Source organism: Pezoporus wallicus, unplaced genomic scaffold (genome assembly GCF_028554395.1).
Source record: "Pezoporus wallicus isolate ANWC-B61680 ecotype Strahan unplaced genomic scaffold, APGP_CSIRO_Pwel_v1 contig_5352, whole genome shotgun sequence".
Taxonomy (NCBI): domain Eukaryota; kingdom Metazoa; phylum Chordata; class Aves; order Psittaciformes; family Psittacidae; genus Pezoporus; species Pezoporus wallicus.
Window position 1 is genome coordinate 3,911,714 of NW_026639660.1, and position 24,955 is coordinate 3,936,668.

At 47.7% G+C, this 24,955-nt stretch overlaps 1 protein-coding gene across 2 annotated transcripts in view; it reads right to left on the reverse strand.

The window, feature by feature from the left end:
* Positions 1-465: 465 nt before the first annotated feature.
* Positions 466-24,955, reverse strand: part of MDGA1 (MAM domain containing glycosylphosphatidylinositol anchor 1) — a 149,505-nt gene continuing 125,015 nt past the window's right edge. The window contains exons 13-18 of one of the 2 annotated variants that reach the window (XM_057415461.1): positions 22,447-22,599; positions 21,088-21,222; positions 3,989-4,119; positions 2,918-3,032; positions 2,742-2,806; positions 466-1,002 (exon numbers count right to left, since the gene is read on the reverse strand). In XM_057415461.1, coding sequence (XP_057271444.1) covers positions 940-1,002; positions 2,742-2,806; positions 2,918-3,032; positions 3,989-4,119; positions 21,088-21,222; positions 22,447-22,599 — 662 coding nt within the window. In that variant the 3' untranslated portion in view covers positions 466-939. The remainder of the gene's footprint in view (positions 1,003-2,741; positions 2,807-2,917; positions 3,033-3,988; positions 4,120-21,087; positions 21,223-22,446; positions 22,600-24,955) is intronic. The other variant, XM_057415460.1, reaches the window with a different exon arrangement.

Sequence of the window (24,955 nt, forward strand, 5' to 3'; positions counted from 1 at the left end):
CCAACAGAGACACATTTCTGTCTGCAGCTCAGATCTGCTCTCATAGTTTCTCCACCCAGCAAGAGTGCTGAGAGGGAGCAAGAGACACTCAGAGGCCAGCGCTGCAGCCGGATCCAGCCGGAACTTCTCCACCACTCAGCATGGTCCGTGTGATGAGTCCTTTCCTGCTCCATCTTCTTCAGGTTGGTGGGTGAGAAGCACGGAGCGGTGGGGAAAGGCCAAAGCAAACCACACAGGGGGCAATTAAACACATGAGAGCCTGGTAGGTGAGGATGGATGGCGACACGGAAGCACATGCGGTGCGAGGCAAGATGCTCTGGCCACCAGCACGAGGGGCGGCTGCTGCCCCACGGTCAAGGCCGGCAGTGGGGCAGCCCAAGCCAGTGGGAAAGCATGGGGAGACAAGGGGAGTGCTGCGGTGTATCATCCACTAAGCTGTGGGCTCTGCAGTAAAGAAGGTAACTGTTCTGGTAGAAATTTGTGCTTTAATATATTTTTGTTTGTTTGTTTAAAACAAGTTCCCACTTCCCTGAGGAAGCCCTGTCCGACATTCCCAAGGAAACATGGGGGTGTTTGTTTTCCTCCTTCATTTGCTCTTCGCATTTCTTCATTCCTATTTTTTGTCTTTCCTTCTTTTCTGTGTATTTCTGTTTCTTCTCTCTCACTCTCGCGCACGTGCTTTTAAAAAACATTTGTCTTTATTTCTATATTTTGTTCTAGACATTATGACTTTCTCAAGGAGTGCTCCAGTTCTGACCCAGATCCCTTCGCATGGTCATGCCTGTCAAGTCTTTGGTAACATATAGACACTTTGGTGTGCCAGTGAGGAGGGGAGGAAGAGGAGCAGAGGTGGCTGAGTAGGAAAGGAGCAGGAATGTCTTGGTCTGAAGACAGGAGCGCTCTCTTGCCATCATCTGAGCAGCACATAAAGGAAGAAAGTCAATGGGCCACAAAGACAAGGGCTGTGCAGGGCCGGGACACCGCTTCCTGGAAGAGCAACCGCTGCAAGTCGAGAAGAGAGAAAAAGAATTAGTGATGGGACAGATCCAAAGCTCATCAAGCAAGTCAGCACAGAGCAGTGTCTGCCTCTCCTCCCACCCTGAACCACAGAGTACCTCCCAGATATATTGAAAGATCTTTCCAGCCTTCCCTGGACATTCTCAAGGCTTCCCAAAACTATTTCTCTTCCAGCTTGGGAGAAAAGGTTGAGTCCTAGTTACTTTTGCAATCTAATCCTCCTTTCTTTTCCAGAAGATTCAACTTGAGTCAAACAAAAGGTTCTGCTTGTGTTTTGCTTACAGCGTGGCCATCCTAGGCTGAAACAGATCTTTACCTGAACCTGAAATTTCAAACTTCTGACTTTTTTGATGCTTTGTTTTTCCCTTCAACTTTGGAGTCAAGAAAGTCGATAAAAATTCTTCCACAAGGCTCTTCTCTTTCAAAAATAAATAGAGCAAATTGAACTTTGCTCAGAAGTGCCTGTCTGGCTCTGGTTTTCATGCTCTGAACACCTGGTGTCCTGCCCACCTGAGGCATGTTATTGAGGGCATAGGTAGGACCAAGGCATGAGGCACACCAGTGATTTCTGCCTAAGGACTAATGCCTAGATACTGCTATGCACCTTGCTGTGGCTTCAACCTATGGTGCACCTCAGTGAGGGTGGGATTATCTCTGGTTCTGCAATGCCTGCACCAGGATGATGTGGATGGACTGGAAAGGGGTAGGTGGGATTTAGCTTAAGCATCTGCCCTGATTTTGGATGGGATACAGCTAATTTTCTTCCTAGTCGCTGGTGCAGTGCTGTGATTTGGCTCTAGTCTAAAAACGATGCTGATAACACACTGATGTTTTAGTTGTTGCTAAGTTGTTGCTAAGTAGCACTTACCCTGATCAAGGATTTTTCAGTCTCATGCTCTGCCAATGAGGAGGGCATGAGAAGTCAGGAGGGAGCACAGCCAGAACACCCAACCCAAACTATCCAAAGGGGTATCCCATGCCACAGCACGTCATGCCCAGTAGTGAATGGGAGGAGTCACCCGGAAGGGACTGATCGCTGCTCAGGTTGGGCTGGGTATCGGTCAGTGGGTGGTGCGCAATTATATTGTGCATCATTGCTGTTTATTGTTTCTTTTTTCCTTTTCCCTTTAATTTCATATTCTCTCACCTTGTTATTGCCTTTTTCATTAGTAGTAGTAGTATTATATTGTACTTCAGTTATTAAACTGTTTGTATTTCAACCTGCTGGTTTTACATTCTTCTGATTTTCCTTCTCCTCCTCTCGGGAGGGGAGAAGAGGGTGTGAGCAAGCGGCTGCATGGTGCTAGTTACCGGCTGGGTCTAAACCATGGCATACTCACTGTCAGGATTGGAAAGTAAGTGATATACATCTCGGGTAGCTTGCTCCCATCTTTCATGGGCAATACCCTGCCTGGCTGTGTCTCCCTGCTCAGAGTGCAATGGGAAGAAGTCCAGCCCTCCCTGGCTCCAGGCCCCAAAAGGCAGTTTTTTTTCCTGGAGAAGGACTGACTCAAGGCCAGTAGAGCCTGCAGAAGGTCTTTCCCTTTTGGAAGCTCCCATTCCTAGGGTTTCCAGGAAATGAGAAACTACAGAAACCTTCAGCTGGTGTTGGGCTGGGGATGACACCTCCAACCTAACGAACGGGTGCAGACTTCAGCATGCTGGTGTCTGCCAGCACAGTCCCTACAAGATCTGGTTGCTCCTCTCAGCTCTTCCTAATTCACAACTGTAAAGAACAAGTTTAAGGGTCTGACACCCCTCTGCTGACTTCTGCTGATGGAGTCAACGTCTTTTTGAGTACCACCAACACGTCAATGTGCACTGAAATCAGCTGTGCATCCCCAGCATATGTGTTCATGTATGCACTCCCACCAACTTGGTTCCTCTGAGGCATGCACACTCTCACCCTTATTCGGTCCAATTGGCTTCCTTGGGCAGTCCCCCTTTTTCAGAGTGACATCATCGATGGCAATGTCTCCCTCATAGCTTGTGCCCCGGACACCTTCGAAGATGATCTGCAAGCAGAGCACGGGACAGACCCCAGTGTGAGGCTGCTGTTGTGGAGGACCTTTCTTGTGCTGTGGGGCTCTGAGGAGGTGAGCAGGGCACAGACCAGGTCTTAGCAGGTCCCCGAGTTTATGATTCTTTCCTGTTTCTCCAGTACTCATAGGATCTGAAGAGATGGACCCCACTGCTTACAGGACCAACCCCTGTGTGCTGAGTGTGGAGTAATAAATGAGCATGTAGAGCTGTGCTATATTAAGGGTGCTGCACTAACTAACCAACCAGTACTGAGCAGCGCTTGCAAGAGTTACTATATTATTGTTATTATTATTTTAAAATACTCAGAAGCATGCTGGGCATTTTGCCACAGTGCTACAACTTAGCAGCTTGCACAGGCTCAGCTCTCACAAACAACCCTACAACAGCAAAGTAGCATGTTGGCCAAAAACATCAGCAATAAAACATCCAGTAATGAAGCAGCCCACTTCCTGAGTACACATAAGGCACTTGATGAGCAGATACAGACTGCCACATTCACAAGGTGTCCTATGGTCCTAAACTAGGATGATAACGGGGGTGTGCTCTTGCAGCACTTAGTAGAAGAAACTTCTAATGCTCAAAGTCACTTTACACCAACAGGCCAGCACCAACAGAGCTGTCACACAGACCTGGTGCCAGAAGGAGCTCTTTGACAAGCAGTTTCCAGACCAGCAATAATCATAAAATTTATAGTGCCAAACTGATGCTTGCACATAACAATGTTGAGTGGCTTCAGCAAGAAGTGGATTTGATTTATGTGCATCCACCAAGCTTTTACCTTGCCCCAGTGACTCTGGGGGTGGAGAGCTCCCAGTGTTCAACCAGCCCCTGTGCCACGAGGCAGATCTCTGCTGGGAAGTCTCCTACAGCCCGTGGCGCACGGACAGGACAGGCAGCAGGTGGCTCCTTGGCTGTGGACCTGACTTACCTGGAAGGGCCCGGGTGGGTTGATGGGCACGTGTGCTTGCTGCCACATGTTCCCCCTGTTCCCACTGAGTGACCAGACCTGGGTGTCGATGGCTCGCTTGTTCCGCACACGAACCAGCAGGTTCAAGGAGCCTGTAAGAGAGGAACCAGGCGCTGGTGTGTGCAACCCTGCCTACTGGGCTGGCACAGCTGTGGGGCTCAGCTGTATATTCAGGAACAGCCTGCAGAGCCCCAGCAGTAACCTCTGCAGGGAGCCAGCTTTCTCCTGGGTTAATGGGCAAGTGCCACTGGCAATGCTTCATCCATCTGGGGTACCCAAGGGAGGACAAAGCCCCAGATGAACACAGAGCAGACAGGATGAGGAAGAAGCAGTCTGTAGCATGGCTGTGGTGGTGCAAGAAAGGGGGTGGCAGAAATGTTAGCTGCGAGGGACCTCCAGAGGCATCCCATCCAACCACCTGCTCGAAGCTGTCTCCACTCTTACATGAGCATATCATGTCTTTGCCTGGTCACATCTTGAAATCTCCTGAGGAAATCAATGCTGGAGGGCATTGCCTGTACCACACTGCCTGTAGCATCCCAGCCATTTCCAGAGGAACACAACCCTCTGAATCAACACCGAGTTCCAAGTTCTTTCAAGCAAAGCCAACTCCCAAAAGGTTTTGTTTGCCATTAAACCAAAACCAAAGCCAATAAATCTCGAAGCATTTTCAGTTCTCACTTTGAAAACAGTGTCACAGCCCCCTACCCTCCACCCACAAGTGAAACTATCTCAATTTGTCTTCCTATAGCATCTTCTTAGCTGGCCTTTTATTTATTTATTTTTGTTTCAGTGAAAAGCCATTTTTAATCATTCACTCAGGGTTAAAACACTTTTTTCTCTTTTTTTTTGTTTTCTTTTCAATTCAGCTGGTGATTCAAAAAAATAAATCAATCAATGACAATTCTAGTCATGCTGTCACTCATCAGTGTTTCTGGTCTCCATAGGCAGACATTACATCTGAGAGCAGAGAGGCAATAATGACCCTTACATATATGTCCATAGTCTGTCTGCACCTGGGATGCTGCATTCTGGCCAGGTATGCCCTACTGAGAGGCAGAAATGAGGGGCCAGGAGAAGAGGCAGTGAAAGAGACTTTCCTGTATAATCTCCCTTCTATATGATCCCCTGAAATTCTTCGTTCTTGGCACACCACTGTGTGAAGGACAGGGACCTGGAAGTATCCCCATCAAGTACCTGGCTGTCAGAAAGCAAGAGATATATCACAGGGAGTTCAGAGGTGCATAATAAAGATGATGAAATGTTTAGATTCTGAATGGCTGACTTACAATAAAAGGTTAAAAGAATGAAATATGCGTGTAATTTAGTGAACTGATGAAAGAGTGGCATGTTGTGCCTGGAAATACTCACACGTGTTAGCAACAAGTCAAGCTGAGAAAACTAGATGAAGGCCTGATGGGACACGGAGAATTTACCCAATTCCCTTCCCCAGTGGCACCCATTTTGGGATGCACACCACAACCCAAGACAAAGGAGTGAAGTAATTTGTTTCGCTCTCTTTTGAGACCAGCTGGCACTGCACAACCCTGGGGAGACAGAAATAAGTGGGTGGGATCTCCCTCCTTGGAACAGTGCCAAGGATGAGAAGTCACTATGGGAGTCTCCAGCAAAACCAGCTTTGAGCTGTTGGTTTCTTAGGGTTTGCCCTGCCCTTTAGGAGCTTCCTACAAGGGAAAGTCTGTCTAAGAAGGATACCTAGTCCTCACGGAGGCCCTTGACCAAACTCATGGTCCATGCAGGAACTACATAACCCTATTGATCAATATCAATGCAGAGAAGCTAGTTACAGACATCAGAGCTGGTGAGGATGCGGAATTGAGAGTGAATGAAGAATTATTATGAAGCTGCTAGCAAATAAGCATTAAAACTAACTGTTGCCTATTCTACCCTCATATGGGAACTTGTGGATAGGATCTGCCACTCTGGGCAGCACTGGGACAAGTCAGACAGCAAATGAACTTTGATGCACTGGGAAAAAAGTCAAGGTGAGATAGAAAGAGAAGCAGGGAAGCATCTGGAATGCAAATTAGTATCCCCAGAGCACTGGCTGTGAATGCCTGGCCTAAACCCAGACCAAGCCTGAGCCTATCCTGGCTGGCAGCTACATGTCCTTGGAGCATCAGGAAAAAAGTTCCAACCTTTTGGGCCCTGAATTCCCTAATAGAACAATACTGAATATTAGCAGACATTCTTCAAATGGTTTGCAATTGGAAAAGAAGCTCCCTTACCTACCCACAACATGCAGCGTCTCACCACCCCTGTCTACGCAAGGAAAACTGAAGGTCAAACCAAATGAACAGCATGTCCCTGTCTTGCAAATCAGAGTTGTGAAGGGGAGTCAGATCTCATAGCCATACCTGCAATCCCTGATAAATCACAGAGTCTGCCTGAGGCTGGGAAAGAACCACAACACCTTCCTTTTCCAGCAACGCTGTCCCTGGGAATGTGCTTCTGGACGCCATGGCAGAGACTCCAAGAGGTGGAACTAAACAGGGATGAAGCTTCTATCCCAGCTGTGTCCACAGTGTCGTAGATGTTAAAGATTAAGCAGATCTTCTAATTTATTCCCTTCTACCATGTGTCAAAAGCTACCAGCCAAGTTTTTAAGGGCATGTAGCCAGTAAATGTGGTACCTGGAAATGAACCTTCAGGTCTGAGCTCCAGGCAGATCCATGAAACATTTTAGTCCTGGACTACAGAAATCTCAGAAGTCACCTTTCCAGTTGCTCAGAGCTTCTTTATCTCCGTTTTCCACTCTTGCTTCAAAAGCCAATTGTGTGATGGAACGAGTGCTGCAGAGCTCTGTGTTTTCCAAGGGAAAACTCTGGGCTCAGCCCACTGCCTTAAAATCAAGTGTTGTTCCAGGATCCCACTTACAGTCACGAAAATCCACGGATTAAGTCCCAGGCTAAAAAGGGAAGTGAAGCCTATGTAAATATTGACATCCGTAGCTCTTGATCTTGGTGAATTCACACCTGCCCACACTTACCTCTGTGCAATCTACCAATACCTATCTCATGCCTTATTAACCATATTTACTTCCCATGTAGCTTCCAGCATGTCACACAAGTTCAGACCTAACCAGCCACCTGATGCTTGTAAGATGCCCCTCCTAGAGCACAGACTACATATCAAAATCCCACTTTGCAGGAGGTGACCAATGCATGGTCCACGCATGTGTGGGATGTGAGAAACTCATTCACAGCTCTGAAGTGACTTGCCACGTGAACCTTAGTAAACTGCTTTTACCTGCTTGTGTCTGCTGACATAATACGATGATGATAATCAAGGACAGTAACACCCACTCGCTTAGGGGGGAACTCAGGAACACAGCAAATATTTTATGAGACCTGAGTGAGAAGACACAAGAGAACAGAAGTGCCTGAGCTCATCTGCCTTTCCAATGGCACAAACTAAAGAAGAACCAAAGTGGGACCTGCTCACCAACCCCTATGCCTCCACCAGTAGAGGTGTAAAAGGCCAATCCGGGATGTCCTCCAGCACCAGCTCTTGCAGCCACCTGTTTTGCCTGATTTTATGCAAAATCATACCTAGTTTCCTGTATCAGAGTCCAAATCCAATTGAGCAGTTTTGTTATGTATTCCTGTCAGTATCACCCCTTCCCCATCTCCCCCATCTGGCATTTCCTAAGGGCACCTGCTGGTGAGGCACACACAAAGACAGGCCATCTATCTGCTGCTAAATCTCTCCATCTGACCAGAGACAGACAAACACAAGGGAAATCCCAGGACATCAGCAACCCTGTTGTAACCTGTCCCCATACAAGGCAATCTTTGTCTTGTAATCTGTATTATTCCTTCTTCCTAATCAAAAGGTAGAATAAAGGCCGCTGATGAGCGATGAGGAATCAATTACAAGGAGAGTGAGCTGTACCTTCTGTTGGCTGCCTTTAAGACCAGAGCTGGCATTTCAAAAGAGTGGCACTCACACAAAAGAGCACCAGCTGGGCTGCCAGATAGAGTAGCCCAAGGGATGCCTTTAAATGTTACCTTCCCACAACAAGAAAAGGTCGTCTCTCAGTTTCCAGGGGATGGGGACTTCACTGTTGCATTGAATAGTGGGTGTAGATCCAGAAGAGCCAGCGTAGGCAGGACTGGGAGGGAGGCCTTTACAGGGTCTATAAAGGCAGGGCCATAGGCACAGTCTGTGTGGGATGGCAGGGAAGATAGAGGTTTCCTCAAGAACTCCCCATGGGGCAGCTGTTGGGGATTAATGCTGGGTGATGGGATGGGGAAAGTCTGCAGCATAGCTCAGTATATGCAGCAATGGCTGAAAGCAGGCAGCCAGAGGGCTAGGAAGCAAAGAGAATTAGATACTGCATGCTGAGAGATGGGGTGCTCTGCCAAGTGCAGCATAGCCCCATGGGGTGGTAGGGAAGGTTGTCGGGATCCACAGCTGGGAGCTGGGCTGGCTGCAGGCTTGCACGCAGCCTGGTCTCACTGTAACTCCCTGCTGTGGTCCTGCAGAATCCCAGCTCCAGCACATAGAGGAACTCAGGAGATCAGCTCTCCATGAGTAGTCCTATCAGCAGCCTTGATTTAGGTTTGGCACACAACTAGGAATACAGGGCTGAAAGCCCCTGTGGAAATTCCCATGGCATTTCAAATGCCAGCAAGACAGACTGAGATAAGAAGAAACAGATCAATAGCAAGAGATGTCCAGTGGATGGAAAGAGATGATACACTGTGGAGAGGACTCAGACCCTGTATAGCCTGGCAGATTCCCTTGCAGACTCATCACGAAGGCTAAAAACAAGCCAGGGAGTAAAAAATGTCTCTTACCTTTCTAACAGGGCCTCTGAGCATTGCCTTAAGTGGAGTTTAGTGTTACCACCACTGATCACAAATTTAAAGCCCAAAGCTTAGTACAGGCAAATCTCAGGAGTGATTGACAGTCCCCAGAAAGAATCTATTACTGTTCATAATCTCCACAACAAACACACATCCCTTTCCCTATCTCATTTAAGCTGATGTTAATGGATCACAGTCAGTGTCAGGCTGGTCTCAGTTACGGTACTGTGGGGGAAAGCTACTGCTCTGAGAGCTAGAAAGCAGAGGGTGGAAAAACAATTGTAGCACAGATGGAGACGGAGCTTGTACTGACTCATAATTTCTAGGAATGCAAGTTGTCTTTGTGCCACGTTAGGGTGTATTTACTTTTTCACAGTCTCTAAGGGTGCTTTGTACATTACATATGTGGAGTAAGACAATTAAAACCTCTTGGCTGCTTTCCACTCCTGATTAGAGAGAACTTTATCTTTACATGTCTTTAACTGACCTCAGCTTGGTGTGCAGGCTCTGGGCACAGGGTCACTATGCAGACCCCTTCCTGCAGCCACCACTTCAGTAATTTCAAAGCAACCAGGGTTCAGACAGCTTATCAATAGTGAGAAAATTAAGTCTTGGCTAGAGTTTGGAAAGCACCACTGTCCCACCTCTACTCATCCCCATTGGCTTTAGAGAGGCACTGAGCACATTCAGCGCTGTGCTGCACGCTGCCTAGTTGCTACGGGACACTCCTTTTGCTTCATTACAGTGAGGAGGCTATAGTGAAAGGGATCAAGGGAATCAAAGCCTCCAAGTCCCCTGCTGTGGCTGGGACTTTCTGGGGATATGAACAGCAATACGGTAAATTTTGATTGGCAATACTTCCCCTACAGCAAACCCGTGAAAATTACTTGTATCTTGCTACAGGGAATTTTCTTTGGATTTTACTGTGGATTTAAAAAAATCAAAGAACCACGCATTTCCACCCATGACCTCCTAAACCACCATCAAATGAGGACGGGCTTGAAGCAATATCCCCTGACATGGTAAAGCCAATTGCACACATTGATCTATGATCCATTGCTATACATCTGACCTGTCTCGCATGCGTATGAATTTTTGGCTGGAGGAAATGGACCAGCAGAGAAGCAACAACACTGCACTGTAAAGAGGCAAAGTGGACATGCAGCTAGACCCCTGGGGGAGCCATGCTGGGCAGTGGGACCTGGGGCATGCAGGCAGTGTGGTAAATGCAACGGTATGGTCAGTCTGCCTCGTGACAAGTGCTAATGGGAGGAAGGCAGGCCAACTACAGCTACAGCTCCTTCTCTCCAGCATATCCCCACCTGTCTGTGTACATAGAGAGCAGATGGTGATATGGTAGGAGCAGACTTGCAATGGAGCTATGCTTGAGCTCCTTTGCTCATTTGAACCACGGTCTAATTAGAGAAAGTGTTGGCATAGAAAGATGAATGATACAAGACTTCCATTTTTGATGGAAATTCTGCCACCCCTTTTCATGGTAAATTCCCTCAGAGGCTGTGTGTGACCAGTAACAGGCTTTCTCTGTGTGGACAACAGGATGTTGTTTAAGGAATTAAAAAAAAGGAGGAAAAAAATCTCCACGCTCCACAGCACTAAATTTATGCTACCCAGAAGAATAAAGGCCCACCCAATATGCAGCCAGTGCAGAGTAGAAGGAGAGTACAGAATCTGGCAATTAAAAGACAAGACTTGGGAGTCCTCGGGCTTTTCGCCAACTTCACGTCTGATTCATTATGCCATCTTGCTTAATCACATCCCAGACTGTGTCCTTCCCTACAGGACAGATGGGGTGCCTGGCTCCCATTCCCAAGCCCAGCTGTGTTTTCACAGCCCCTGAATGCAGCCGCAGGCAGCAGCTCTGTTCCCATGTGCCAGCTCCCCATGTTGCTGTGCTGGACAGCCCCTGCTCATGGCGAGCACTGGAGCTATCATGGAATTTCATCAGGCTAGAAGCAAGTTCCCTCTGCCTACTGCCTGGGAGCTATGGTCCCACGTGCTTTCAGTCCAGACACTCAGACTAAAAGTGACCATGTCCTCAAGTTTCCCCACAGCTCTCGGAGACCTCCTGCCTTCTGTAGGCAAAGGGAGGCTAGCAGGCAGGATGGTGCCTACCACTGTCTCAGCTGGATGTGTGCTTATTTACAGCCCAGAGAAGCAGAAAGCAAACGGCATCGTGAGCTCCAACCACCTGCCCTCCAGCATACGTCCCCCTTTGTTGTCAAGCCCGGCATGGAGAATGTGCACCCCGCTTCTCTAGGGCTTGTTCTTCCCAGCCCCAGCTCAGCGGACACAAATGAGAGGTGGTCCCCAGAGAGGTGGTCACTGACCCATATCTATGGGACCGGGAAGCACCCAGTAATCTCAGGGTCAAGGATGGGAAGGACTTTGTTGTGCATCCCCTGCTTGCTTACTGAGCAGGATGGTGCTTGAGCTGCCTTGCTGGTCTCTCTGCCCCCTACCAGTACCAAATGTGCTGCCAAGCCCCCTTCCTACACCATGATGCTCCATCATGAAATGGAGATTCCCCCATGTTTCATCCTGCCTTGCTACAGCCCTCTCCATGCTGGTATATGCAGCATGCTGTGAAAAGGCACTGTTTGGATGCAGGGAAGCTCCCATTTGCTCTGTGTCCTCTGTGCCACAGTAATTCATGCTAATGCTCCAGCTCCTTGCGTGACTCCCTCCATAACCACTATGTGTGATAATTTACAACATCTACCTGTCTACACACCTCTCTACACAGAGATTCTTTCTCATGAGATTTCTCACTCTTCAGGAAATACCACCAGCGCCAAAAGGGGGGAATTTGCGTTACAAGAAAATCCATATATATTTGTCAGAATTGTCTCCTGATATTTTATACTCCAGACTTGCCTCAACAGCTTGTTTTTATCCAGAGATCCTTGTAAAAGCTGACAACGTGCAACCTTAAGAGACTTCCCCATCTAAGAAAGAGAGGATGTAACTGTGGAAAGAAGTCCTCCTGGACATTTTGAACAGAAGTCCATCTGTAGAAACTGAGAACAACCCTTTACCCTAAGGGGTACCTCCTTTTTTCTAGGGCTTGCCCTTTGGCTCCTAGCAAGGATCCTCCATACAAATACACACAAAGGAATACAGCTGGCCTGAATGCATGGAGCAGGATGAGATATATACTGATCTCAGTGCAGTTGTGCAGCTCCTCTTCTATACATTCAGCTCTAAATAAGGAGTTATGACCTTTCCATAGCCAGTGCTTCTACCTATGTAGCCAAGAGCTTGTCCTTGCCTTCTGGGAGCTCTCCAAGCAAGCCTGCAATGATATGATCTATGTAAATGCACAGCAGGCAGAAATAGATCCTTCCCAGACAGCAGTGCTGCATTCCTTGCTGAGCTTGAATAGATAAACTAGACAGTTGGATCAAATCTTTGGTTTTGTCTGCTTAACAAGAAAAAACCTCTCATCGGTGAAATTCTGCTGGGAGGGAAGATGTATTAAAGGTACAAACTGTCTGACCAAGGAGAGCTGGCGGTAGTAACAGAAGGAAACACGATTTTAGCAGAGCAAGGAGAAAGCACATTTCAGGGGTAAGTTCGGAGTCGGTCTCTTGTCAGGGCCACGGCTGTGTAAGAGCCCAGCACTGTCTCTGGGCTCTGGGTGCTCCCCACTGTCATGGATGCTGCTGCCTTTGTTTCTGCAGCTCCTGGCAAAAAGGTTGGGATTTGCCAATGGGGATGCACCTACAAAGCCCTGACTCTTGCCCAGTGCAATGGGGGCAGCTTCTGCATGCAGGAAAACAGCCCAGCCCTGCTGCTTTAACTGTGACCCTAATCCTCCCAAACATGACACCATCTCTGCCTTAATTTAAGGAGCAACTACTTCTGCACCATTTCTGGTGAGTGCATGGGGCAGGCAGAAAGGAGGTGTGCGAATTTGCCTTTACTGGGCATGTAATGGTGAAAGAGGCTGGCCACAGGTTCAGCTGCCAGCAAAACCACATGTACAGGCGCTTGCTACGTCCAGACAGGACTCCAAAAGACATCCAGAGGGTGATTCTGTTGGGTTAGACTCCAGCTTGTTCCAAGTTGGAAGACAGCAAGTGTTGGTCTTTGTCAGACACACCAACTTTTCTCTTCTCAGCCTCCATCACTCACTGCTCTCCTAAAGCTGAGCACTGTAGACTGGAGCATCTAAATTAATCTCAACCCCCAGAATGGACTGTCTGGGTTATGGTCCTAAATTTCTACAGAGGGCAGATGCCAAACCATGATTTCTCATTACAAAGACCAAATCTAAGGCAGGGCTTGAGTCCCACTCTGATAAAGCAGCTTCGAAGAGCCTCCACAGGCAGCAGTGCTGGTCAGATGAACAGGATCATCGCACTTGCTCTGTGCCTCAGGCAGCTGCAGCAGCCCCATCTTTCGTCCCCTCTAATGTTTTCTGGAACCAAGCAGTTTGAAGGTAGCCAGGCAGCTCCTTCTCTCTTAGTGTACCTGATGGACCCCAGAAGTACTGGAGGGAGTAACTTAGGGAGGAAAGGCCAACCTGGAGGAATGTGGCAAGAAGACCATCATGCTTAGGCAACGTTTCTCAGCAATTTTGCAGTCTTGGGAAGCCATTGGTGTGAACTATAGCTGCTGTGGGGTCTGCTTGCTCCTTGTTCACCGTCTGATTTGTGGCATGCCCAGATGCCTCCAGGCAATTGCTCTCTCCTCTCCCAGCTTTGATAAGGGACCCTTTCATCTTTGCCACCAGAGACAGCTGGGTCCTCTGTGCAATGCATGTGCTCAGCTCTCAGACCGAAGAGCACACGCTATGCTCAGAGCTCTCAGATGAGCTGAAACAGAAATCTGCCTCGTAGACACTGCCAGGTTTAAAAGAGCGTAACAGCCAGACAAATGGAGTCTGCCTGCTTCCCTTCTTTGGGCAAGCTTTGCAAAGACCTCAGACAAGAGAGGAGGGAGCCTCCCAGAGCCCCCAGATACAAGTTCTGTGTGTGGAAGTGTTCCTGACAAAAATCCTGCAGAAGCAGTGTAGTTATGCTGTGGAAGCCTTTGCCTGTCTCTTCTATATCCCTATTAACAACCTATTTCCCCATCATCACCTAGTCTGTGGTCTCTTAGTCCCAGGAGCCAAACACAGGGCAGCTGCACGGCTGCAGGGCTTGGAGCAGATGGGCTGTTTTAGTGTGATGCTGAAGCCAGCAAGACAGCAGGAATGAACAGCTGAGATCACATATTCTTCCTGCTGAACTGAAGACAGCACTCAAAATCTGTTCTCTGGCCTCCTCCTCTGCCTCACCTGAAGAGCAGTGAGAGGTGAATGTTTCAGGCCGGGGAGCAGTTTGCTGCAGGGAGGCTGTTGGAGTAGGCTGTTCCCAGCTTTGGGGCAGGATGCATTACAGCAAGAGACTCCTTTCCTGTTTTATGCCTGGCTGTACTTTCACCAGAAAATTTCAGTGGGACTGGCTGATGCAGTGAGACTCCCAACCTGCATCTGCAAACTCCTTCAATTCAAGTGCTGAGGTGCCTGTCATCCCTGAAGAACTCTCTTTGGGAGAGGCAGTCACTCCTGGCAGTAATGGTGATGACTGACACTTGTTGAGCACTTTTTGATTTTCTGGGAAGCATTTCAATACATGTTACAAAATCATATCTTATTAAAGTTCAAGATTGGGATGGCTGTACAGATAATGCAAGGTACTTGTGCATTCTGCCCCCTCAGCCTTTATTCTGTAAGCGCATCCAAGGTGTCTCCAGGTGTGTACCTGGAATGACCAACTTCAATTTCCACATGGCACTGGTGAAATAGTTAATGGTCCATGGAGAGAACAGAAGAGTGACCTGGGAGTGCTACACAAGTAGCTGGATATGCACTGAGAGCTCATGTTTCCTCTCGGGTATCTCTTAAGTTTTGTATCTAGCAATTTCAGGGTCTGAATAATTGATGCTACACCGGATGTCTCACGAGATGGTCAGGTTGCAGTATATCTTTACAGCTACTCAACACTGCACAAGAAGGCTGCTTCTGGGAGCCAAGTCTGAATGGAAAGACGCTTCACGGAGAGCCTGGGGGAAGGCAGAGAGGATCATAGCAGCTTCTCACCTGATGAGTAACAGTGACTCAAATCACGTGAGCAGGGGTAAAGATGATCTGCAGGGATTCAGGCCATCTGCAAGTGAATTGGTGCCAGCAATTTGTGCCCCTGACAACCTTCCCAACAAATTCTGCAGCAGGGATGTGGTCAAGGTACTAGGCAGAATGCCTGCATCAACATGAAGATGTTATTTGTGGAATAAAAATAACACATAGCCAATCCACATCTGAACACCTTTCCTTCCTCTCTCTGTCTTCTTCAGCTTCACATGACAAGCTCTTTGGCTTAGGGATGTTTCAGTCCCACCTCTGCAAGCTGTATCAAGCATGGCATTGATGCTCTTTGTAAGTAAACATCCAGTAAGGGTGTAAACGCATAGTATTTACTGGGTTCCAGCAAGAGTAATTGAAGGAGTTCTCTGCCCTTGGTTATGCAGAAAGTTTGATTAGGTGATGTATTGGTCCCACCTGGTCTTGAAAGTCTTTAAATCTATGGTTATAATCCAAAGTTCACTTAAGTCTTTAGAAAAACAATGACTTCATCACTCTTTGGTTCAGAGCCACTGTATTGAACCTACAGAGCTTTTACAAATATGTGGTTATCTTGCCAGGTACTTATAATCCTTGCCCATGGATCATGGTATTTGTCTAACTTCCCCCCAAGAACCAAACAGAACCAGAAGAGACCAAATCTATCCAAAGGGTCCACATCATAGCCCACAGGAAGCTGCTGGACGTCTGCACAAAACATTAGTCAAATGCACATTTACTGATGTAGAAATGAGTAAAGCCAAGAACCCCACTGAATAAGTGGAAAATGAAGACTATTAAAAACATGGAATACATTTTTTCATTACAAACTCTCATTTTTTCATTTAACTCCAACTGCAAGTCATTTTCAAGAGCCTAGAGGGAAGTGAATCATACTCATTAGGAAAAACAGCCTCCCCTCAATCAATCCAGTGATGTCATCTCTACCATGTAGAGTTATTCCACTGGAGATAATGGCATGGCTTTCCTGAAGGATGTATTTGTATATAAGGCAAACTTTATATAGCCAACAGAATGCAGGTAACTCCAGGGTGCCACCAGTATAACTGCATGCAGTAGCAGGGTGCTGTGTTCATAAACAAGGATTGAGTAGGAATGAGGGAACTACAATGTTGAATCTTACAAAAAGGATGTCTTCATGGTTCAAATTGCATTTACATTGAAATAGCTGGTACCTATCAATCTGTGTGATCTGACAGCTCTGACTACTGTCACTTCACAGAAACAAGATGCAGCCACGTGGCATCTGTGCTAACACTAGTTCCTGTGTGCTTGTCCACCATGACCTCTGAGATACCTTATGGCTCTATTGAACTTGGATAATGTGGCAAGTGATGTCATTGTTGCTACTGACTGAGAACCAAAATCCCTGTTCCTCACGTTATCCTAGAATAGAATAGAATAAAATAGTATGGAATACGATAGACTAGAAATAGGAAAAAAATACTTCAGTTGGAAGGGACTGACAGCCATCATTTAGTCCAATTGCCTGACTACTTCAATCACATCTCTAGGAAGACTGTTCCAGTGTCTGACCACCCTCTCAGTAAAGAAATGTTTCTAACATCTAGTCAGACCCTCCCCTGATGCAGTTTTGAACCATTCCCATGCATCCTGTCACAGGATATCAGGAAGAGATAAACACCTCTCTCTCCACTTCCCCTCCTCATGAAGCTGGAGAGAATAGTTTGCAATTCCATTGGAAGCTTCTAATCCTGATTATACGTAGGCTACACTTAGCTGGGGTGGCCAGATAAGTCCTGTGTCAGCATTAAGCTGGAACAAGAGCACCTTTAACAACTTCACAGGTGCTGGATACATGCCAGAAAATAAGCCCATTCCCTGATTGCTGGGAGAGGAACTGGCCAAGACCATGATACTGCTAGTGCAGAAAAGATGCTTAAAGTACAAAAATTGCAAGCCAAGAGCAGGGTCTTCAGGCATTGCATTCAGTCAGGCTCAGCTCTTGAAGCTCAGGACTTGACACTTTCACTACAGGTAGCAGCTGAACAGTCCTGTCTTGGTAAGTACCCCAGGGCAAGGAGATGTCTTTGGTTTGTCACCTCTCTGAGACCATAAGCCTGAATGTAATGACTACTGTTATTAAAAACACAGAAAACATAGTTTGAAAAGGGTCTACCAGTAAGCTCACAAATCAGAAGTAATCTGAAAAAATGCTGCTTTGGTACATCCTACATCACTGCTTTTATGTAGGTACTCCTGAGAGCAAATAAACTTGTTGACTCACATGTTTTCCCCACAAGCACAGTCACTGGCTCATGAGATAGGAAACTATTATAGAGTTGGCTACACAAAAAGCTAAATGCACTGAAATTTCCTCTTCCCTCTGAGCAACCTTCCTTGCAGGCTTCTATTGCTGCAGGGCCTGCAAGAGCATCTGGCAGCAGGCAGGAGGCTGTGCAGATCATAAGTTGGCTACCACTGAGCTACGAGACATGAGAGAGGTAGCCAGGACTGCAGTGAGAGCAGCCCACTGACAACGCAGTCCTTTCAAAGCATCCCCTGTATAGGCAGCCCTGGAAAGAGAGGAAGAGGAGTCTCATGGCTGAAGCAAGGATCTGCTCTCAGCTGCAATGCTTACTCACCAAGGTGATTCGACAAAGAGGCTTTTGGAACTGGGTGACTGGTCACTGCCTGCTTCGGCTAACTCCCTCTCCTGAAGAAAGCAAGCAATGCCTCATTTGATGACTTCTGCAAGTAAGACACCCTTGGTTTTGAATACCTCATGGAAACAGGATTTCTTTCCTTCCACTCCCCCTGATTTTTGTGTTTGGGCTGGCAGGATCGTAGGGCAATGCAAATGCTTGCTCTGGAGGATGCTAGAGGAAGGAAAACCAATGGCCAGATAATTCCAGAAAAATGGGAATTGCCTCCAGGGAGCTCCCCTTCACCCTGCTCTCTCATATTCAACATCACCCTGCTCTGCTACTTGCTGAATATCTTATGCCATGGCTACAAAAGCTCCATTTGTATTCTGTTTCTCTCTTTCATCATATCTATTATAAACGAGTAGTGTCTGGGAACTCTCCCAGGGAAGATTTGCCTGGATGGCTACGGATATTTTATAGTCAAATTGTGAGAGTAAGCCAGCTTTCAAGTTCTGTAGAGGGGGAAAAAAAGGTAATAAAAGGGTTATTAAAAAAAATAAATAAATGTCAGGATTTTATACAGCTTCTTTTCATAGTGACAAAGCTTTGGTTTGCTCCACAGTGGAGTTGGAGCTGCTAGGAGAGGCTCGATCTGGAAGATGTCCCATTGCCAAGAGGAGCAATCTAGGTAGCTCTTGCTAAGTGCTGTGGCTGGCTCAGCTGGGATGGCATCTGGCTTGACAGCACTGGGCTGGCATGGGGTGAGACAGGGGTTGGGGCTGTGTCTGAAGGCATCAGATACCGCTGGCTATGTGGGGAGTAGGACATGGCCCACGGCTGTAGTCACCCCATCTTTCCCTTCGTATGGTTGCTTATACGATACAGGCAGAAGGCCAGGATCTGCCTCCTCAACTCACAGGAGAAGTCCTAGCAAGGAGCGCTGTATCTGAGAGGGTCACTCTCTTCCAACCCAGGGCTAAAGAAGACCACCTGAAGAAACTTGCTTTGCCCTTAGGCAGGCTGCCACTTCCCCAGGAACTCTGAGAGGCCTTCAGCCACCAAGGGCATAGATAGAGCCTGGCGCCATCTGAACAAACCGAAGCTTTCTGGCAGGGTTTCACAACCTCTACACAAGCAAAACCAGCCAGGGAATAACCAAAGTGCATTAGAAATGTAGATGAGCCATTAGACCTGCTGGTGAAACAGAGCGTGTCCCAAATGCAGGTTCGTTCGTGCATGTGCAGGGATGAGGACAACTACGCCAGAGTGCTGCCAGCGTGGCAGTAAGGAAAACAACCAAAAGTAGCATAACATTTAGTAAATAGCATAGTGAGAATATTAAAACCCAGGCATTTTTAGGATTACCAGGCCTTCTGAATTTTCCTGGAGAGGTCTCGGTTTCACCTTGGTGCCCTGATATGTAGAACAGAAGCCAAAACAATTACAGAATATCATGACTGGCCTGAAAGATATACTCTCCTGAGTAGAGAGCTGATACGAAGTACTGAAGTTCAATTTGCAGGCAGATATATTGTGGGTTTGCTAGACCAGCACACATGTTCCACAGTCCAAGAGGAAAATAACTTTCTCATTTCTTTCTCTTTCATTCCCTGACTCTATCTAGTCAGTCTAATTTTTAAATAATTTATTTGCTCTCAGCTCGGCAGCATCCACCCTGGAAATCGTTGTATGGCATTAAAGAGTCTATCTACCTTGTACAGATTCATCAGTCCCCTCGTGCAACAAGGGGAATAATGAGGAGCAGGCAGGAGCAGCAACATGGAGCATGAAGGGAAAATCAACAGGTATAAAAGGTGCCTGAAGCCGAGGAATAGAGGATTGCACTCCACGGCTTTCTAAGGTCTTGGGAGTCACTGTATCTTTTGCTCTGGGCAATTTGTGGGTGGAGCAAATGAATAAAGAGTTAAAACGCTAAAAGCCAAAAACGTGTAATGAATTAATTCCCTGTCATGTTCACTCCACCCCATCTACAGACAGACCACCACACCAGAGCTGTAAAACAGAGCTTTGTTTCAAAAGGAAGAAAAAGCTAATGGGCTTTTACTTTCCTCAGGAACTTGGAAATATGACACATAGCTGTATTCCTAAAGGAAACAAAGCAAAAGAAGCCTCTTCCTTCCATATCTTATTTCCTTGCCAGTCTCCCACTGGTTTGGGCCACCTTTCATTGCAATCACAAAGACGAGATCCCTTTCAAAGCCTCCAGGGGAAGACATGTAGGAATTGGGCAGCAATTGACTGACCATGGTGGGCAACTGCAGGGAGCAAGGGAATTTGCCAGCCAGCATTTACAAGTGGATTCTGTCAGCTGAGCAAGACCGGGAAAACCCAGTGCGCACCTATACTGCCAGTGCTCTGCCTGAGCAACCTGCCACCACATGAAGACAGCACGGAGCAGCCTGGCTGTAGGGGGAATACAGGTAATGCAAACATCTCTGACTTAGCCAGACTCTGAGTGCAGACAGCAAATATGAATGCAACCCTCAGACCAAACACAGAGATGCAGACCTGCTCAGTGACCCGCAGCCCAGCCCTTACCCCCTGGCATCCATGGGGTCAGGGTTTCAGCCTCAACCCCACTGAGAGAAGGAGATCCCAAATTTTGCAGCTTAACCTCTCTGCCATGCCACACACGTGCAGAGATGTGATGGCCAGACGTGGGAGCATGTTCCCTCCCAGTGACATCAATGGTGCTGAGCAGAGAACTCTTAATTAACCCCATTTACTGAAGGGCGGACACATTCCTGCCTGGGCCCTGATTTTTCAGTCAGGCTCCGGTCCAGCAGGTGATTAATAACCCAGTGTGCCCTGGGAAGAGTGCATCTATTATTCAAATTAATGAAATTATAATCAAGAGGTGACGAATTAGCAATTGCTCCTTGACTGGATATGGAAACTCATTAGTGTGCCAGGCGCTTCTGGGGCGCTTGCTGCAGTTAGAGAGGAGGGAGTCAGGCAGAGCAGAGAGACCCTTGGCACAGTTGAAGGAACATGAATCCTGCCCACCCCAAAATAGCTGCAGCCACCAGAGAGCTCTCTGCTCCCACATAGCCCCTTCACTTCTGTCTCCCTTCCAATGGATGGACCGTTCACCTGGTGTTCTGCTGCCTGGAGCAAGGTGGCTGTGGCCATGAGCGGGGAAAATGTACACACATGGGTACAATGCTCTTTTCTGTGGAGAGTAGGGAGCCTTATAGTACAGGAGGATTGAGCCAGAGGGGAAGGGGTGGTGGCTGACTGCAAGATACTGCCTTGAGGATAGGCTGCAACAGCCTCACAACCCTGACACCGCTAGTGTGTGGGTAAAGGACAAGTATCTGACAGCAGCATCCCACCCTGGTTCTTTGAGCACTGGAACAGGACTCCCACCCTCCTGAATTGCTGGCTGCAGGCACAAGGTCTCCCCCAACAGCCTGCACTATTTACCTTTCTTCCCTAGAGGGTACTCACCGATGTGCTTCCCGTACATGTGGTAGTAGAAGGAGACACAGTAATACTTGGCAGTAATGTTGTAGAGGGGGCTGATGAGCCGGGCTTTGTCTCCTGTTACCCGGGGCCGGGATGCCTCGATGAACATGTAATAACCTGCAGAGCAAGAGGGAAAGGTGGGGAAAGGCACCGCTTCTCCCTTCCTGCAAGTGATGGGATGCCGGAGGCTGGGACACCACTCCTCCTCTCAGAGACATGGCCTTGCTCTCCTCATCGGCTCTGCACCCACTGTGATCCCAGCCATAGACACTTGCAGGATGTTTGCAGTGCCTCCCCTCTGCAGTATTTAGGAGAGCAGGATTTAGGATGGATGCCAGCAGACACTGTGAGGTCATGCAGCAGATGAGTGCTTGAACATGTGCACACACATCTGTCTGGGTGCAAAACGAGCCTTTCTCCTGCAGTATGAGGAGCCCCAGAGCTGACTGCACCATGTAAGGAGAAAACCAGAAAAACAAGTGAGAAAACACTGCAGCCTAATTTCTCTGCCTCAAGCTGAGGGAGTGAGTATTCAGTATATCTGGCCTAAGCAACGTTGTCTAAAGAGAACAATACCAAGGTAGTTGTTAACAACTCAGGGAAGAACAGATTAGCTATTTGATTTGTTGGCATAGTTTTCAATGCTCAATCAGGCTGGTCTACTGAACACTAATGGGAAAAGCCATTTCCTTATCTGGCCATTGGATGTTTCCCATTTTTTCTGAGTTCAGACATATGTGCTTGCATACAAATTTACTCTCCTCATTAGAGAAAGGGGAAAGTAATGCCCAGCTGAAATGGGGGCATGTACTCTGTGCACAGCTAGCATGAGCAATACAAGACAGCAGTCCCTTCCAGCTAGAGGTGAGGCATATGCTGCCACCCCACAGGCAGCTCCCACCTGGTCTCTCATGCTCCTGCTTGGTACTAAGGAGATCTGTCTGCCTCCACAAGACCTTCTTTAAGAAACATCTGTCTAAAACCAGCATTATGGTTTCTAGTTGTTAGTGATGTTCTCCTACTTGCTCATCCTTTTCTGACTTCACACTAAGCATCAGATGGGACAAGGAAATTAGGCAGCAGGCAATTAGCTGGTAACAAGAACTAATGCTCACACTATTCCCTTAAACAAAGTCGTGGGTGTTTCAATTGTGTGTTTAATGCCAATCAGTAACATGCAAATTAACTGCTTGCTCCCTGCACCCCGTGTAGAGGAGGAGCGTGTTGTGTGGAAAGCAGATCAGTGCTCCACCAGCTCCCAGAGCTGTAAGACTCCTGACGAGCAGCGGCCTATAGCTCGCCTCCACAGACAAGCCAAAAGAACCCCAAATGTGTGCTTACCCTCCGGCGTACCACTTATGTCTGTGGGGGGCCCCGTGTTGACCGTGCGCTTGGGGTTCTGCGTCAGGGCGTTCTGCCGGGTCCAGTCAAAGTTGTCCATCTTGTCCTGCATGAAGCCACAGATCTTCTCATCCTCAAAGCGGCAAGTATTATCTGTGGGGAATGGAATGGGGTGGTCAGCTGACGCTTCTCAAACCTCCTCCCCAGGGGTGCCTGGGTGCCTGCAGCGTGTCTCACAGCACTGCTACATCACCACTGAGGTTCTGCATCAAGCTGGGGACAGATGGGCAGCCCCCCACCCCAGGAGGAGGCTGAAAAGGAATATATCCATGATTAGTATGATTATGGAAGGCTTAATTCCAGGTTGATGCATGTGTTGGTTTGACAAAATGGAAGAAGGCTAAAGAGAGATTCTGCTGGGAGGTCTGAAGGGGCAAACATAGAGGAGGGTAAAAAAAAAAAACATTGAGGGCAAACAGGCCACAGAGGCTTTTCAACCAGAACAACTTGATGATAGAATAATTTCCCCAGGAGAGCATAAAAACTTCCAGCAGATGACCCCCCTTTGGGCTATATATTTAACTAAACTATGGTGCACATGAAAAAAATTCAGCTGTGGAGAAGAGGTCAGCTCAGCGCTATGAATGTGTCATTTAGCTAGAGTATATCCAATTTATACCAGCTAAAAGGCACATTTGATATTGCAAATTATGCTGGTTCCCCTAACAAAATAAGTCATGTAGGTAAAAGATTTTTATGTAGGATCAACCACGTGTGCAGCAGGGCTTGCTTTTATTACTACCACGAGACAGTTACACCCTACAGCAATATTGTAAGACAGGTGAAAAATCTTGTGCATAGTCGTAACCCAATATCGTCTTGCAGAGATTGGAATGAATTGGACTTGACCAGACTGAAGATGGTAACCTCTGCGATAAAAAAGTAGTTCCCAAGCCACAGAGAAAAAAGGCCAAGAACCAGGTTTACACTGCAGACACAGTAGGAGAAAAATGGAGGAAACAGGCAGAAGAGAAAACCGGTCCAAGACCTGATGTGAAAAGTGCTTTGTGCTCTGAAAGGTCCCTGGGCAAAAAACAGAGCTGGAGAATGGGCTGAGAGTGGGATCTCAGACCTCATGAGTGGTGCAGACACAGTAAGTACAGATCTCTGCCTTCTGCCTTTATGTAAAAGCAAGGATGTGTGCTCTGAAACTGAAAGATAAAGTACTCAAAAACCCCTGGAAGAACACATACAGAGAGAAAATCAAGGCTCTTGCTAAAGGCTTGGGAAGTGCTAGAAACCTCATCCATGGCATGCTGGTACAAGGTTCAACTTGCTGGGGTTTACCCCCCCTCACTGTTCCTGCTATCATGCCCAGATGAAGAGAAGCCCAAATGTCTACTTGGGCTCCTGTATCTTCATTGATGGTTTGCTCTGGTTCCTGGGCAGGAAGCTCTCTGTCCTAGCATGGGTGACTGGCAAAACATGTAGGGCAGAGCAGGGTCAGCAACCTATGGGCTGGGTGCCAAGGATGGGATGGGCTTTCTGTAATGCCAGGGCCAAAAGCTCCCAGTGTGGAACTTTGTGATGTAGGAATTTCACACACCTACCCATGCACACCAAAATCTGCCATCTTGTACCAGAGAGGAAAGACCACCCACGAATAAACAGCATCTTGACTCTGAGATGCTACACCTCCTGGTTCCTACTCTGCAGCCAAGGCCTTCTGCATCCCCTCTCATTTGGAAATGAAAATCCAAACAAATCATCCAAACAGATCATCATCCAAACAAATCAACAGCCTGCACACCCCTGTGGTAGGAAAGTGGGCTCCCCTTCTTGCCTGTCGTTGTCCAGCATCCCACCAAAGCTGTGAGAAAAGTGAAGGCAGCCTCCTGCTATGGCTCAGATAAAGGTCTTTGCCACCATAGGTTGGGCACTGTGCTGCAAGCCAAGGGCTTGGTTCATGGACCAGGGCAGCTGGGTTTTCTGTAAGCTCAGGGGGAAATGCTGCTCCTGCGAGCTGAGTACAGCCATTGGGAGCTCGTCTGGGCCGGCCACTTAACTGCTGATTAACCCTGGCTAAGTGCTTTCTGTACAGTCTGCTCATTTCTAATTAGCTTCCTAATCCAAATTAGCCACTGCTCTGCAGCGCTGAGCACAGAGGGTCACACGGCAGCTGGAGATGAAGGAGGAAGGAGGAGGGGGAAGCAGATGACAGGACAGATGCTGGCAGGGTCTGAGGTGGGGCAACTACACGGGATGGGGAGAAAAGAGTGAGAAATCAGCTTCTAAGTGTCCTTCCCCAGCTCTCATGGCTGAGAGAAGGGAGCTTGTGGCTGTATCAGACACCCACTGCTCCTCAGAGGATGGTCCGGAGCCCAAAAGCTTTCTGTTATTTCTGTGTTGCTCTAATGCCCCTGACTTCTTTCCATCAAAACAAACATTTGTGTGGCTCCAGCTCATAGGTTGCTGTCGTGGTTTAAACCCAGTCAGGTAATTCGTTCGC